The 15,810-nt window shown below is 47.8% G+C and overlaps 1 protein-coding gene across 5 annotated transcripts in view; it reads left to right on the top strand.

The window, feature by feature from the left end:
• Positions 1 to 3,895: 3,895 nt before the first annotated feature.
• LOC124010935 (serine/threonine-protein kinase 11-interacting protein-like) overlaps positions 3,896 to 15,810 on the top strand; it is a 54,222-nt gene continuing 42,307 nt past the window's right edge. For 2 of the 5 annotated variants that reach the window (XM_046323764.1, XM_046323760.1), the window contains exons 1-17: positions 3,898 to 4,251; positions 4,434 to 4,501; positions 4,724 to 4,926; positions 5,288 to 5,362; positions 5,466 to 5,561; positions 5,646 to 5,753; positions 5,868 to 5,939; positions 6,058 to 6,187; positions 6,763 to 6,866; positions 7,005 to 7,094; positions 7,218 to 7,259; positions 7,384 to 7,560; positions 9,878 to 9,965; positions 13,212 to 13,685; positions 13,875 to 14,095; positions 14,300 to 14,410; positions 15,494 to 15,710. In XM_046323764.1, the coding sequence (XP_046179720.1) occupies positions 4,435 to 4,501; positions 4,724 to 4,926; positions 5,288 to 5,362; positions 5,466 to 5,561; positions 5,646 to 5,753; positions 5,868 to 5,939; positions 6,058 to 6,187; positions 6,763 to 6,866; positions 7,005 to 7,094; positions 7,218 to 7,259; positions 7,384 to 7,560; positions 9,878 to 9,965; positions 13,212 to 13,685; positions 13,875 to 14,095; positions 14,300 to 14,410; positions 15,494 to 15,710 (2,275 nt within the window). In that variant the 5' untranslated portion in view covers positions 3,898 to 4,251; position 4,434. Of the gene's footprint in view, positions 4,252 to 4,433; positions 4,502 to 4,723; positions 4,927 to 5,287; positions 5,363 to 5,465; positions 5,562 to 5,645; positions 5,754 to 5,867; positions 5,940 to 6,057; positions 6,188 to 6,762; positions 6,867 to 7,004; positions 7,095 to 7,217; positions 7,260 to 7,383; positions 7,561 to 9,877; positions 9,966 to 13,211; positions 13,686 to 13,874; positions 14,096 to 14,299; positions 14,411 to 15,493; positions 15,711 to 15,810 lie in introns of all 5 variants that reach the window. The other 3 variants (XM_046323761.1, XM_046323762.1, XM_046323763.1) reach the window with 3 other exon arrangements.

Here is a 15,810-nt window from a genome sequence, read left to right as displayed (position 1 = left end):
TAATGTATTAGAACAGTATCCTGGCTATAATGACTATAATGTATTAGAACAGTATCCTGGCTATAATGACTATAATGTATTAGAACAGTATCCTGGCTATACTGACTATAATGTATTATAACAGTATCCTGGCTATAATGACTATAATGTATTAGAACAGTATCCTGGCTATAATGACTATAATGTATCGGCTGTCTTCGATACTGTGAACCATCAGATCCTCCTCTCCACCCTCTCCGAGTTGGGCATCTCCGGCGCGGCTCATGCTTGGATTGCGTCCTACCTGACAGGTCGCTCCTACCAGGTGGCGTGGCGAGAATCTGTCTCCTCACCACGCGCTCTCACCACTGGTGTCCCCCAGGGCTCTGTTCTAGGCCCTCTCCTATTCTCGCTATACACCAAGTCACTTGGCTCTGTCATAACCTCACATGGTCTCTCCTATCATTGCTATGCAGACGACACACAATTAATCTTCTCCTTTCCCCCTTCTGATGACCAGGTGGCGAATCGCATCTCTGCATGTCTGGCAGACATATCAGTGTGGATGACGGATCACCACCTCAAGCGGAACCTCGGCAAGACTGAGCTGCTCTTCCTCCCGGGGAAGGACTGCCCGTTCCATGATCTCGCCATCACGGTTGACAACTCCATTGTGTCCTCCTCCCAGAGCGCTAAGAACCTTGGCATGTTCCTGGACAACACCCTGTCGTTCTCAACTAACATCAAGGCGGTGGCCCGTTCCTGTAGGTTCATGCTCTACAACATCCGCAGAGTACGACCCTGCCTCACAAAGGAAGCGGCGCAGGTCCTAATCCAGGCACTTGTCATCTCCCGTCTGGATTACTGCAACTCGCTGTTGGCTGGACTCCCTGCCTGTGCCATTAAACCCCTACAACTCATCCAGAACGCCGCAGCCCGTCTGGTGTTCAACCTTCCCAAGTACTCTCACGTCACCCCGCTCCTCCGCTCTCTCCACTGGCTTCCAGTTGAAGCTCGCATCCGCTACAAGACCATGGTGCTTGCCTACGGAGCTGTGAGGGGAACGGAACCTCAGTACCTCCAGGCTCTGATCAGGCCCTACACCCAAACAAGGGCACTGCGTTCATCCACCTCTGGCCTGCTCGCCTCCCTACCACTGAGGAAGTACAGTTCCCGCTCAGCCCAGTCAAAACTGTTCGCTGCTCTGGCCCCCCAATGGTGGAACAAACTCCCTCACGACGCCAGGACAGCGAAGTCAATCACCACCTTCTGGAGACACCTGAAACCCCACCTCTTTAAGGAATACCTAGGATAGGATAAAGTAATCCTTCTCACCCCCCTTAAAAGATTTAGATGCACTATTGTAAAGTGGCTGTTCCACTGGATGTCATAAGGTGAATGCACCAATTTGTAAGTCGCTCTGGATAAGAGCGTCTGCTAAATGACTTAAATGTAAATGTAAACATTATCCTGGCTATAATGACTATAATGTATTAGAACAGTATCCTGGCTATACTGACTATAATGTATTAGAAGAGTATCCTGGCTATACTGACTATAATGTATTAGAACAGTATCCTGGCTATACTGACTATAATGTATTCGAACAGTATCCTGGCTATAATGACTATAATGTATTAGAACAGTATCCTGGCTATACTGACTATAATGTATTAGAACAGTATCCTGGCTATAATGACTATAATGTATTAGAACATTATGCTGGCTATAATGACTATAATGTATTAGAACAGTATCCTGGCTATAATGACTATAATGTATTAGAACATTATGCTGGCTATAATGACTATAATGTATTAGAATAGTATCCTGGCTATAATGACTATAATGTATTAGAACAGTATCCTGGCTATAATGACTATAATGTATTAGAACAGTATCCTGGCTATACTGACTATAATGTATAAGAACAATAGCCTGGCCTGATGCCTGGGCACACCCTGTGTTTGTATTGTGATGAATTGTGACCTGAGAAGTCACATGTTATATTTTACTAGTGAGGTTTTGCTCTCTCTCTCTCTCTCTCTCTCTCTCTCTCTCTCTGACATACAGCACAGTACAGTACAGTACAGTAAGCTGCTACAACAGATCCAAGAAAGCTTTAATCCAACCTGATGAAACCTTCTAACAGGCCTGATTTGTTCAGGGCTAAAAGTAAACCGCACTGGTTCACTTGCAACAGTTAAAACAAGCCCTTGGAATGCAGTGAAGACAAAAGGGACAGTGATATGGTCCTTTGACCTTGTTCTGGAAGAAGAAAAGCCTTGACTTGACATGTCCTGATCCTGAATCATCCCTCTGTTCTCTGCCAATTATGAGCCAATAGAGGAATCGTTTTACAACCATGTTGTATTTACATGTAGCCTACTGTGCAAAAGGCCACAAAGGAGGTGGAGGTTTCCCGTAGCCTGGTCCCAGATATTTTTGTGCTGTTTTGTCAACCCTTTTGGTAAGTGTCACACAAAAGAATAGCCCAAACAGATGTGGGACTAGGTTAGGTTACAGGCTCATTTCCAGGCTAGGTTCTAGGCCAGGGTCCAGGAGTTCCAGGCTAGGTTTCAGGCTAGGTTACCTGTGCTTGCTGGGGGATAGTTAGGCATTGTTCTTCCATTTTGAGAGCAGCGTTTGGACAGTGAAGGAGCATGGTTTATTTAGTGTGTTGATTAGACTTAATTGACATTCATTTGACTGAGTCACTGATTGGATAAATAGAGAAATGTTGAGGAATGTGGAAAACTTTTTATTCCCAGATCTATGCGCCAATATAAATGTAATCCAACACTTCATACACACAAAGACATCTAAACATAACCTAAGCATTGTGTATTTGTTTACTTCTGTAACCATATGATCATACACTGAGAATCCCAAACAGAAGATGGCAGACTGAATGGTCTAAACTGAAATGGAAAATCAAGGTCACACAATTAGAGTTTTTTTAGAAGGCACTTCCACCATAAAAATGCAACCAACTAATCCACAATGTTTAGTTGGTCCATGTTTTCTATAACATAAATCATATTGCTTGATGTTAATGCAATCCCAAAAATCAGAGAATTTGAAACAGCCCCAACATGCTTTCAGTGCATGCTTGGTCTGCAGAGAACCTTTCCTGCCAGAGCATCTCAGGGGATGGAAATGTTTACCAAATTACCGTACATAAATCCTTACATGGAAACATCCCCAGTCCCGAATGGAAAAAGATTGTCTTGTGTGTGCGTGTGCGTGCGTGTGTGCGTGTTGCCTAGCAACAAGACATGAACGGTACAGGCTTATATTAGAGAAACCACTTCGTTTTGGACATTTGGTTTAAAAGGTGGAAACTTAAAGGATCCCCGCAAAGGCATTGGTAGTAGGCCTATTTGTAAAAATGCTTACTTTACTTAATTACTCACAATTACAAATTTGTTAAAAGTCTTTAGTAGGCTAAACGATACTATTTTGCGTGCCTTGCATAGTTACATCTGGCTACTTCTTGCAGTGTTGAAGACTGTGTATTGTCCTTCCACTCCATTGTAAAGATAACATCCAGAACAGTTTAAAAGGGCGATAAAGCATACCAGAAAGATGTGCTGAGTGTTCTCAGAATGCACTTAATAAAGATGAACAAATGAGCAAATTGGAAATGCCCCATTGCGTTGTCACTGTCATAAAGTCAATATTGTTGATCCCATATGATTTGATCCATCCTGCTTCTTAAGGTAGGGAGCCATCTAGTGGTGGCTATGGCCAAGAAATCAGACTGAATCTGAAATTTGAGTCATATTTTGTACATTTTTTTTAGAGATGTCTCGCTAATTTATAACATTTCAATATCCATTGATTGGCACAAGTTACGAAAACGCCTGTTTCAGCCTTTTGAAATTTGGTTTCTCCGGGCCACTGTATATTTTTTTCGAAACTTCCTCACGTGACATCAGTCCAAGTGAAGATGTCAACATCGACAACCGAGTACACTTGAAGTTATTTGACTGATGTTTTTGTCGTATTGCTGGAAATCGGAAGGGAATGTCGATCACTGCTTGACTGTCACATAAGATAGGTAAGGTATGTTGGTGTCTCAAGAAATAGTCTGTGGAATGCTATCCAAGACAAGCTACACCAGCTAGCTAGAGATAGATTCGTGTTGGCTTTGTGAGTAGCCCAGTTTAACGTTCACAAACAACTGCAGGTCCTGCATTGCGATGAAGCTAACAAGCTAGCTGGTATTTAACCAGTATTCTACAAGTTAGCGTCCATCATCTCTATACTGTAAGTTGAGAACCTATTTTATTTGAACAATTTCTGCTATTGTTTGGGTTGTTTGCACGTGTCACATTTCCCCAGAATCATCTGTCTCGTTCTTCTCGTCTACATTTACATTTACATTTACGTCATTTAGCAGACGCTCTTATCCAGAGCGACTTACATTATGGCGCATTGTTTACCTGCAGGATGGCTGGATGTCACAGTGGCCAATCCACCCTTGTCAACAGCTTGGCCACTCTGCTTCGGAATCATGGTATAGTAACATCACCACCCTCTCTTGAAATCATGTCTGTCTCCCAAAACATATTCTCGACATAGCCCCTGTTATCCCAGACCTGCTAATCTGTTCTTTTGACATTGTTCGAAATTATTAGGGCCTCATAGCTATACTGTAGCTACATGCTTCATATATTTTCTGTTGCATTATAACTGCTGGTTTTAAGTGGTGTGTTAACATTGTCTCTCCTCTCTCCAGGTACATCTGTACTGGACGGCAGCAGTACCCTGACTCTACAGGCAGACTCAATGCAGCACCTAGGTCGTCTGTTTGAGCAGTACCTCCTCTCCAGGACTCACCAACATGGCTTCCTGGCTCTGCCCTCACACCCTGCTGACACCACCTCCCTACTGCAGCTCCAGTTCCTGTTCGATGTGCTGCAGAAGACTGTCTCCCTCAAGGTGTGTGTGTGTGTGTGTGTGTGTGTGTGTGTGTGTGTGTGTGTGTGTGTGTGTGTGTGTGTGTGTGTGTGTGTGTGTGTGTGTGTGTGTGTGTGTGTGTGTGTGTGTGTGTGTGTGTGTGTGTAAGTCGCTCTGGATAAGAGCGTCGGCTAAATGACTTAAATGTAAATGTGTGTGTCCTGCTCTATTTGTGAACAGTTTTGTAATAGATGTATGCATAAATTGCTCAGCACTTCATAAACAAAAATGTTCCAACTATAAAACGGAATTAAGTGGACATCTTAGGGAATTGAATTGAGCCACTAGGTGGCGCTATAGCAGTCTATATAATGTTCTTTGGCCTTTGGTTTTTCATTCCTAGCTCGTCAATCCACCAGGGTTGAGGTTTCAGTCAGTGGTCAAGATCTTTCCTTTCAAGTCTCTCAAGTCCTTAGAGGTATGGGAGGAAAATGTGTGCGCTTCTCCTTTTTAACAAAACAGTATAAATGTTTTATATAGAAGAATCTGGCTTACTCTGGGCCTGTTGTTCTGTCTCCCAGTTGAAGCGTATCCCCCCTCACTGTCTGGAGGACCTGAGGGGAGTCTACTCTCAGTTAGAGGTCTTCACCTGCTCCAGGAGCCTCAGTTCCCTGGAGGTAACACACACACACTTCACCGTTTTCTCTTTCTGAATAACAGACCCTTTTGTGTTGGAGTTTGAGCCAGTGTTATTGTTACAGGAGCTACTGTCTCTGTGTGGAGGAGACCTCAGCTCTGCATTGCCCTGGCTGGAGCTGCACACCCTCAACTTCAGCTACAACGCTATAGTCTGCCTGGATGAGTCACTGGTAAGACATGCTCCTGCTCTCTGGTTTATTTATTCACTGACTTTCACATTTTGTTTTTAATGTGTATCACTTTTTTGGCCATGTTTTAATGTGAGTCACTCTGCCTTTTTTTAGAGTTTACTGAATGTTCTGAAGTCTCTGGATCTTAGTCACAATAAAATCCAGGAGTGTGCTGACTTTCTCAAGGTATTTCTGGATAGGTTTTGTGTCTGTGTGTTGAGAGGGGTCAGAGTTGGAGACATGCAGTAAGTTACTGCACTGGGCTATATCCATATCTACTGTCTCTCTCCTCCTCCTCTCTCAGCCTCTGAGTGAGCTAGAGCACCTCAACCTGGGCTTTAACAATCTCCAGAGAGCACCAACGCTGGGCTTGAGCTCCAGAGCCAAACTCCTCACTCTCATCCTCAGAAACAACGAGCTGGAGACCATCAACGGTACTGTAACACCTCTGATAGACACCATCTGGTCATGCTATAATGAATGATAGTATGGTGGTTTCTCTACGGATAATGGGCTATTTAAAAAAACATTTTTTTTTACCACAGCCCTAATATTGATATTATCCCTAAATGTACGCCAAAAATCATCAATACCAAATAGTTAGCAATAGTATTCCATCTGCAAATTCCCTCAAGACTATCTGTTATGCATGACCCCTTGAACTGACCTCTATCAGTATTGGAACAGAGAGGGACTTCAGACAATCAAAGCCTTGTACAAGACAAGAACATCAGCCAATCAAAGCCTTGGATCTGTTTACAGCCTTGTGTCCACAAAGAGTTGGGGGCTATAGATAAACAGGAAGCTAGGAATATATTAATATACTGGCATACTCCAGCGTTTGTTTGCCAGTACTGCCTATCTGCCCATCTCTCTCCCCCAACCGACTCCCTATTGTTCAGTGTGCTCTCTAAGTCTCTGTTAGTCTTGGATGGCTGACTCTGCCCCCGTCTCAGTATGAGATGCCTAGATGTCTGATTTGTGTGTGTGTGACTGTGACCCTATGCAGGAGTGGAGCAGTTGTCATCCCTACAGCACCTGGACTTGGCTTACAACCTGCTACTGGATCACTCCCAGCTGGCTCCTCTGTCGATGCTGCACAGTCTCAACATGGTGAAGGAGAGAGAGAACTTAGAAGTGTGCTTATCAGTAGTTTACTGTGTGACAGCCTCTGTGTTATCCCAGACCCACTGACCTGTAGCCTCGTTGTTATCCCAGACTCGCTGACCTGTAGCTTCTGTCTCTTCTTAGCTGAATCTGAAGGGCAACCCACTGTTTTTCCAGAAGAGTCACAGAACCCGCACTGTCCGCCACCTCTCCCCCAAGGCTGCCTACCTCAGAGTGAGTGAGAGTGAGAGGGGGAGGGAGGGAGAAAAATCGGAAAGCTGAATTTGGACCCAGTCTTTTTTTTCATGATTCTCTGTCTCGAGTTTAATATTGTCTTTCCCCCTCTCTCACCTCTAGCTCAGACTAGACAGCAGCCCTCTCTCCTCTTCAGAGTTGTCAGTGAGTAGGCCACTCCTGTGGGTCAGCAGGCATATACTCAACACTTCTCTAGTCTTATTTGGTCACTTGTTGATGTCCACTTTAAGTTCATTTGTGAGATTTGCCACTTTTGTACCGCCTTCAGGTGCTACCCAAACCGGGACAGCTGATTGGGCAGCTTCAGTCCCAGGCCTCGCCCTTGATCACCAGGGCTCCAGAGCGGGGTAACCAGGAAGTAGTGTCCAGCGGGGGCGGGGAATTGAGTGACAGCCTGTCGGTCAGCGAAGTGGGAGTGACACGACAACGCAAGAAGAAAGCCAAAGTAAGTCAGCTACACAGCTCACTGAGAGGCTGGGGTTCTGTCCTCATCCCCAAGCCACTCTGTGTACCTCTTAAAACCCTGACCAGCTAGAAAAAATACATGTTTAATAGCTTTAACTAACCCTCTGATAGGATCAAGATCCTACGGGGTAAGGGGGCTAGGAGGTACCTATTGGGTAAGGGGGCTAGGAGGTACCTATTGGGTAAGGGGGCTAGGGGGTACCTATTGGGTAAGGGGGCTAGGGGGTACCTATTGGGTAAGGGGGCTAGGGGGTACCTATTGGGTAAGGGGGTACCTATTGGGTAAGGGGGCTAGGGGTACCTATTGGGTAAGGGGGCTAGGGGGTACCTATTGGGTAAGGGGGCTAGGGGTACCTATTGGGTAAGGGGGGGGTACCTATTGGGTAAGGGGGCTAGGGGTACCTATTGGGTAAGGGGTACCTATTGGGTAAGGGGGCTAGGGGGTACCTATTGGGTAAGGGGGTACCTATTGGGTAAGGGGGCTAGGGGTACCTATTGGGTAGGGGGCTAGGGGTACCTATTGGGTAAGGGGTACCTATTGGGTAAGGGGGCTAGGGGTACCTATTGGGTAAGGGGGTACCTATTGGGTAAGGGGGCTAGGGGTACCTATTGGGTAAGGGGGGGGTACCTATTGGGTAAGGGGGCTAGGGGTACCTATTGGGTAAGGGGGCTAGGGGGTACCTATTGGGTAGGGGGGGCTAGGGGTACCTATTGGGTAAGGGGCTAGGGGTACCTATTGGGTAAGGGGGCTAGGGGGTACCTATTGGGTAAGGGGGTACCTATTGGGTAAGGGGGGGTACCTATTGGGTAAGGGGCTAGGGGGTACCTATTGGGTAGGGGGCTAGGGGGTACCTATTGGGTAAGGGGTACCTAGGGGGTACCTAGGGGGCTAGGGGTACCTATTGGGTAAGGGGTACCTATTGGGGAAGGGGGCTAGGGGGTACCTATTGGGGAAGGGGGCTAGGGGTACCTATTGGGGAAGGGGCTAGGGGGTACCTATTGGGGAAGGGGGCTATTGGGGGGGTACCTATTGGGGAAGGGGGCTAGGGGTACCTGTTGGGTAAGGGGGCTAGGGGTACCTATTGGGGAAGGGGGCTAGGGGTACCTATTGGGGAAGGGGGCTAGGGGTACCTATTGGGTAAGGGGGCTAGGGGGTACCTATTGGGTAAGGGGGTACCTATTGGGTAAGGGGGTACTTACTGGGTAAGGGGTACCTATGGGGTAAGGGGGCTAGGGGTACCTACGGGACTAGGGGGTGTCTACGGGACTAGGGGTGTCTACGGGACTAGGGGACTAGGGGGTACCTACAGGGTAAGGGGGCTAGGGGTACCTACGGGGTAAGGGGGCTATGGGGTAAGGGGGCTATGGGGTAAGGGGGCTAGGGGTACCTACGGGGCTAGGGGGTACCTACGGGACTAGGGGGTGTCTACGGGACTAGGGGGTGTCTACGGGACTAGGGGGTGTCTACGGGACTAGGAGGTGTCTACGGGGTAAGGGGACTAGGAGGTGTCTACGGGGCTAGGGGGTCTAGGGGGTACCTATGAGGTAAGGTGCTAGGGGGTACCTACGGGGTAAGGAGGCTAGGGGGTGTCTATGGGGCTAGGAGAGTGTCTAGGGGGTGTCTACGGGGTAATGGGGGTGTCTACGGGGTAACGGGGCTAGGGAGTACCTACGGGGCTAGGGGGTGTCTACGGGGTAAGGGGGCTAGGCAGTACCTACGGGGCTAGGGGTACCTACGGGGTAAGGGGTCAGGGGGTGTCTACGGGGTAAGGAATCTAGGAGGTACTTACGGGGCTAGGGGGTGTCTACGGGGTAAGGGGGCTAAGGGATGTCTACGGGGTAAGGGGCCTAGGGGTGTCTACGGGGCTAGGTGGTGTCTACGGGGTAAGGGGGCTAGGGGGTCCCTACGGGGTAAGGGGACTATGGGGTGTCTGCGGGGTAAAGGGGATAGGGGTGTCTACGGGATAGGGGGTGTCTACGGGGCTAGGGGGTGTCTACGGGGCTAGGGGGTGTCTACGCGGTAAGGGGGCTAGGGGGTACCTACGGGGTAAGGGGGATAGGGGGTGTCTACGGGGTAAGGGGGCTAGGGGTACCTATGGGGTAAGGGGGATAGGGTGTGTCTACGGGGTAAGGGGGATAGGGGGTACCTATGGGGCTAGGGGGTACCTACGGGGCTAGGGTGTGTCTACGGGGTAAGGTCCATTTGGAATGAGCAAATCAATACAGGCAGAGGAGAAGGAACATGTTTCTGGAATGTCGTGTGTATAATATATATATATCCATCTGTGTTGTTTCAGAGTAAGGTGAGGGTGAGACGGGCTAGCATCTCAGAGCCCAGTGACTACGACTATGACTATGAACCCAGACCACAGTCCTCTATACAAGGTAAACGTTTACTATATATACAGTGGGAAGAACAAGTATTTGATACACTGTCGATTTTGCAGGTTTTCCTACTTACAAAGCATGTAGGGGTCTGTAATTTTTATCATAGGTACAATTCAACAGTGAGAGACGGAATGTAAAACAAAATCCAGAAAATCACATTGTATGATTTTTAAGTAATTAATTAGCATTTGATTACCTACCAATCAGTAAGAATTCCGGCTCTGACAGTTAGTTTATCTTTAAGAACCCCACCTGTTCTCCACTCATTACCTGTATTAACTGCACCTGTTTAAAATACACCTGTCCACACACTCAATCAAACAGACTCCAACCTCTCCACAATGGCCAAGACCAGAGAGCTATGTAAGGACATCAGGGATAAAATTGTAGACCTGCACAAGGCTGGAATGTGCTACAGGACAATAGGCAAGCAGCTTGGTGAGAAGGCAACAACTGTTGGCGCAATTATTAGAAAATGGAAGAAGTTCAAGATGACGGTCAATCACCCTTGGTCTGGGGCTCCATGCAAGATCTCACCTTGTGGGGCATCAATGATCATGGGGAAGGTGAGGGATCAGCCCAGAACTACACGGTAGGACCTGGTCAATGACCTGAAGAGAGCTGGGACCACAGTCTCAAAGAACCATTAGTAACACACTATGCCGTCATGGATTAAAATCTTGCAGCGCCTGCAAGGTCCCCCTGCTTAAGCCAGCGCATGTCCAGGCCGTCTGAAGTTTGCCAATGACCATCTGGATGATCCAGATGGTGATCTGGAGAAGGTCATGTGGTCTGATGAGACAAAAATATAGCTTTTTGGTCTAAACTCCACTCTCTGTGTTTGGAGGAAGAAGAAGGATGAGTACAACCCCAAGAACACCATCCCAACCGTGAAGCATGGAGGTGGAAACATCATTCTTTGGGGATGCTTTTCTGCAAAGGGGACAGGACGACTGCACCGTATTGAGGGGAGGATGGATGGAGCCATGTATCGCAAAATCTTGGCCAACAACCTCCTTCCCTCAGTAAGAGCATTGAAGATGGGTCGTGGCTGGGTCTTCCAGCATGACAACGACCTGAAACACACAGCCAGGGTAACTAAGGAGTGGCTCCGTAAGAGGCATCATAAGGTCCTTGAGTGGCTTAGCCAGTCTCCAGACCTGAACCCAATAGAAAATCTTTGGAGGGAGCTGAAAGTCTGTATTGCCCAGCGACAGCCCCGAAACCTGAAGGATCTGGAGAAGGTCTGTATGGAGGAGTGGACCAAAATCCCTGCTGCAGTGTGTGCAAACCTGGTCAAGAACTACAGGAAACGTATGATCTCTGTAATTGCAAACAAACGTTTCTGTACCAAATATTAAGTTCTGCTTTTCTGATGTATCAAATACTTATGTCATGCAATAAAATGCTAATTAATTACTTAAAAATCATACAATGTGATTTTCTGCGTTTTTGTTTTAGATTCCGTCTCTTACAGACCTCTACATGCTTTGTAAGTAGGAAACACTGCCGATTTTGCAGGTTATCAAATACTTGTTCTCCCCACTGTGTGTGTGTGTGTGTATGTATGTATATATATATATATATATATACTGCTCAAAAAAATGAAGGGAACACTTAAACAACACAATGTAACTCCAGGTCAATCACACTTCTGTGAAATCAAACATTCCACTTAGGAAGCAACACTGATTGACAATAAATTTCACATGCTGTTGTGCAAATGGAATAGACAACAAGTGGAAATTATAGGCAATTAGCAAGACACCCCCAATAAAGGAGTGGTTCTGCAGGTGGTGACCACAGACCACTTCTCAGTTCCTATGCTTCCTGGCTGATGTTTTGGTCACTTTTGAATGCTGGCGGTGCTTTCACTCTCTGCATGAGACGCAGTCTACAACCCACACAAGTGGCTCAGGTAGTGCAGCTCATCCAGGATGGCACATCAATGCGAGCTGTGACAAGAAGGTTTGCTGTGTCTGTCAGCGTAGTGTCCAGAGCATGGAGGCGCTACCAGGAGACAGGCCAGTACATTAGGAGACGTGGAGGAGGCCGTATGAGGGCAACAACCCAGCAGCAGGACAGCTACCTCCGCCTTTGTGCAAGGAGGAGTAGGAGGAGCACTGTCAGAGCCCTGCAAAATGACCTCCAGCAGGCCACAAATGTGCATGTGTCTGCTCAAACGGTCAGAACAGACTCCATGAGGGTGACATGAGGGCCCGACGTCCACAGGTGGGAGTTGTGCTTACAGCCCAACACCGTGCAGGATGTCTGGCATTTGCCAGAGAACACCAAGATTGGCAAATTCGCCACTGGTGCCCTGTGCTCTTCACAGATGAAAGTAGGTTCACACTGAGCACATGTGACAGACGTGACAGAGTCTGGAGACGCCGTGGAGAGCGTTCTGCTGCCTGCAACATCCTCCAGCATGACCGGTTTGGCGGTGGGTCAGTCATGGTGTGGGGTGGCATTTCTTTGGGGGGCCGCACAGCCCTCCATGTGCTCGCCAGAGCTAGCCTGACTGCCATTAGGTACCGAGATGAGATCCTCAGACCCCTTGTGAGACCATCTGCTGGTGCGGTTGGCCCTGGGTTCCTCCTAATGCAAGACAATGCTAGACCTCATGTGGCTGGAGTGTGTCAGCAGTTCCTGCAAGAGGAAGGCATTGATGCTATGGACTGGCCCGCCCGTTCCCCAGACCTGAATCCAATTGAGCACATCTGGGACATCATGTCTCGCTCCATCCACCAAAGCCACGTTGCACCACAGACTGTCCAGGAGTTGGCGGATGCTTTAGTCCAGGTCTGGGAGGAGATCCCTCAGGAGACCATCCGCCACCTCATCAGGATCATGCCCAGGCATTGTAGGGTCATACAGGCACGTGGAGGCCACACACACACTACTGAGCCTCATTTTGAATTTAAGGACATTACATCAAAGTTAGATCAGCCTGTAGTGTGGTTTTCCACTTTAATTTTAAGTGTGACTCCAAATCCAGAGCTCCATGGGTTGATAAATTTGATTTCCATTGATAATTTTTGTGTGATTTTGTTGTCAGCACATTCAACTATGTAAAGTATATGTATATATACTATACTATACATACTATACTATATAAAGTATAGTATGTAAAGTATTTAATAAGAATATTTCATTCATTCAGATCTAGGATGTGTTATTTTAGTGTTCCCTTCATTGTTTTGAGCAGTGTATATATAACATAAACCTCCTCTCTCCCCTCAGACATCGTTCTCCCTCACCAGAAGGAGATTGAACGCATGGACAGTTTCAGGGACCAACTGGGTGAGGATTGGCTGCGCTACCAGCATCACTTAGAGGGGGCGCCAATCGCCACCCTAGACAAGGCTGACAGGCCAGCTCCTCCACACCTCAACAACAGTCTCTGTGCCACCCCCTCCCCAACCAACAACAGCCCCATCCAGGCAAGCCCCGCCACCTTTAAGCCCCCTTCTCCAGAGCTGGAAGTCCCGGAGGTTCTACCCCCACCGCTGCTCTCGTCTGAGCCCAAGGAGGAGGCCTCAGACTGGGATGCAGATCTGGAGACAGAGTCCACCCTCCAGTGGCCTGACCACAGCCTCGGGCACACAGAGTCCACCCTGGAGACTACTATGGCAGAGGGACTGGTTCAGGGGTTAGAGGAGCCACCGGTGACATCCACGGACACCAGAGAAGAAGAGGAGGAGGAGGACTTGGGAGGTAGGAGCACTTCAGAACTAGCAGTAGCACACCTGATTGAAGTAGACAACTTATCATCCAGCCTCAACTAGTCCAACCAGCTGTGCTAGAGCGGGAATACAACCAAAATGTGCAAAGTCTGGGGGGTTCCAAAGGAACAATTTGGGCAATGCTGAGCCAACTTTTGATCTCTCTTTCGTCTGTCTCTAGTTGACCTGTGTCACCCCCTGCTTGTGGGAGTACTATCATCATCATCAGAGGAGGAGGAGGAGGGGCTGAGGAGGAAGAACAGGGCCCAGTGTCCTGTGTTCCTCAGGGTCAAGCCAAGACACGTCCTGGAGGTGGACATGAGCAGGGGTCAGTTGCAGGCCCGGCTAGAGTTGGACAGTCTGGGGAGGTTCACCATGTCCCAGGTCACCTGGACTGAGAGGGTGAGGAGCAGGAGGGGAATGGGGGAGGGAGGGAGGGGAGGAGGGATGGAAGGAGAGGAAAGGTGAGTGGTGGGAGACATGGTTGGGGAGGGGAATTATGCCGAGAGGAAGGGGGGTGATTTATTTATTTTATTTTTGTTGTTGCCTGAAATGATGAAAGAAGTATATGTTTTGTATTTGTTCTAAAGATAGTTCTCTCTCTAGGAGGTGGAGCGAACTCTTCCTGCGGTAGAGCTTCACTTCCGTTACATCAGCAGAGAGAGGAGGAGGAGACGCTATGTTATGCTGGATGATGACCCCCAGGAGGCACTGCAGGTAACACAATAGGGATGTGACAAATGGAAAATGTTCTTACTGGTTAAACAGACATTTTTTTTAAAGTCAGTTTTCCATTTAAACTCCACCATGAATTCACAATGCAGCTACTCTGCTGCTAGCAACGCTTTGGGTCTCCCTGTACGTCCCTTTCAGATGGTTAAGCATTGCACCTGTACTATCATTACTGCACCTCAACTCCACCTCTGTCTGCATTTCCTTCTCATTTAACTTCTGAAAGTATTGCCATACAGGACTACGCTGCTGTCGCTTGTCTTTCTCTGCCATTTTTGCGAACTGTTAACGATGACGTAGTGTTGGAGAGTGTCGACTCCAATAGAATTGATACCTCGACTCCTTGCACGTCGATTCCCGATGTTGACTCCCATTTCTGGGTTTCAAGATTGACTCCTAAGATTCAGTATTCTTGGAACGGAGGAGACTGATAAGTTGCCGTACTTCTGAGAACACAAACACTCACATCTTTCATAGCGAGGGACAGACAGACCGAGAGGAGAGGGAGGGGCACTATTTTTAGGTCGGCCACCAGGCAGACTGAGTCAGAACCGGGCACTAGGCCTATCTATCTGCAATCAAAAACAGCATTCTATTGCGAGATACTGTGTCTCGCAATTTCTTGGCTTGCAACTTCAGTAAAGCGGGGCCTATCATCAATGAATGGTTCAATGAATGGGTTAGGATGTTCTACTGGCAACAGACCGGAGACTGATCACACACATCATCACCGAAGAGAAGGATCCGTCCAAACAGTTGTAAAACGTCCACAAGGCTGTGGTCAGTACTCCATGGATGTTGCCATCAGTCCTACAGGTCAGGCCTAGCTCATTTAGGCCCAATGATATCTATCTTGTTTTTTGTGTGTTTTACATAAGCAGCCATTGGAATGTTCTGTATTCTGAATGTTCTGTTTTCTTGTTTGGACTTGCATGTGGGTACAATACAAATTTGAAGTAGCCTGTCATCATACAACTGTTCTATCGGAAAATACAAGGACCGTTATTAAAGTTTCAAAGAATATCTTGGAAAGTACATGATCGTAAATACGGCTGGTGTTGTTGCTAGGCACTGACAGAGGTCCTGTCGCGGGTGGTGGAGGAGAATGAGCGGCGGGTCGTGGAGGGTCGTCCCAGCTGTGTCTGCCTGCAGTGTCTCCGCTGTGGGTCAGAGTTCACACAGCGGGAAGGGAAGGAGCAGGAGGACGGAGGGACATTGAGAGGATGGGCAGGACTGGAAGAGCAGGAGGAGGAGAGGAAGAACAAGTGCAGAGAAGATGGATTGGGTGAGTGAGGCACACTCGTACAGTAACACACATGCACGCATGCGAGGGACCGGCACAGTTATTCAAATATTACAATATCCAAACCGATGTCAATTATTTA

This window comes from Oncorhynchus gorbuscha, linkage group LG23 (assembly GCF_021184085.1).
Source record: "Oncorhynchus gorbuscha isolate QuinsamMale2020 ecotype Even-year linkage group LG23, OgorEven_v1.0, whole genome shotgun sequence".
Classification (NCBI taxonomy): Eukaryota; Metazoa; Chordata; class Actinopteri; order Salmoniformes; family Salmonidae; genus Oncorhynchus; species Oncorhynchus gorbuscha.
Note: the sequence above shows the minus strand (reverse complement) of the source record. Positions and strands in the feature narration are given on the sequence as shown.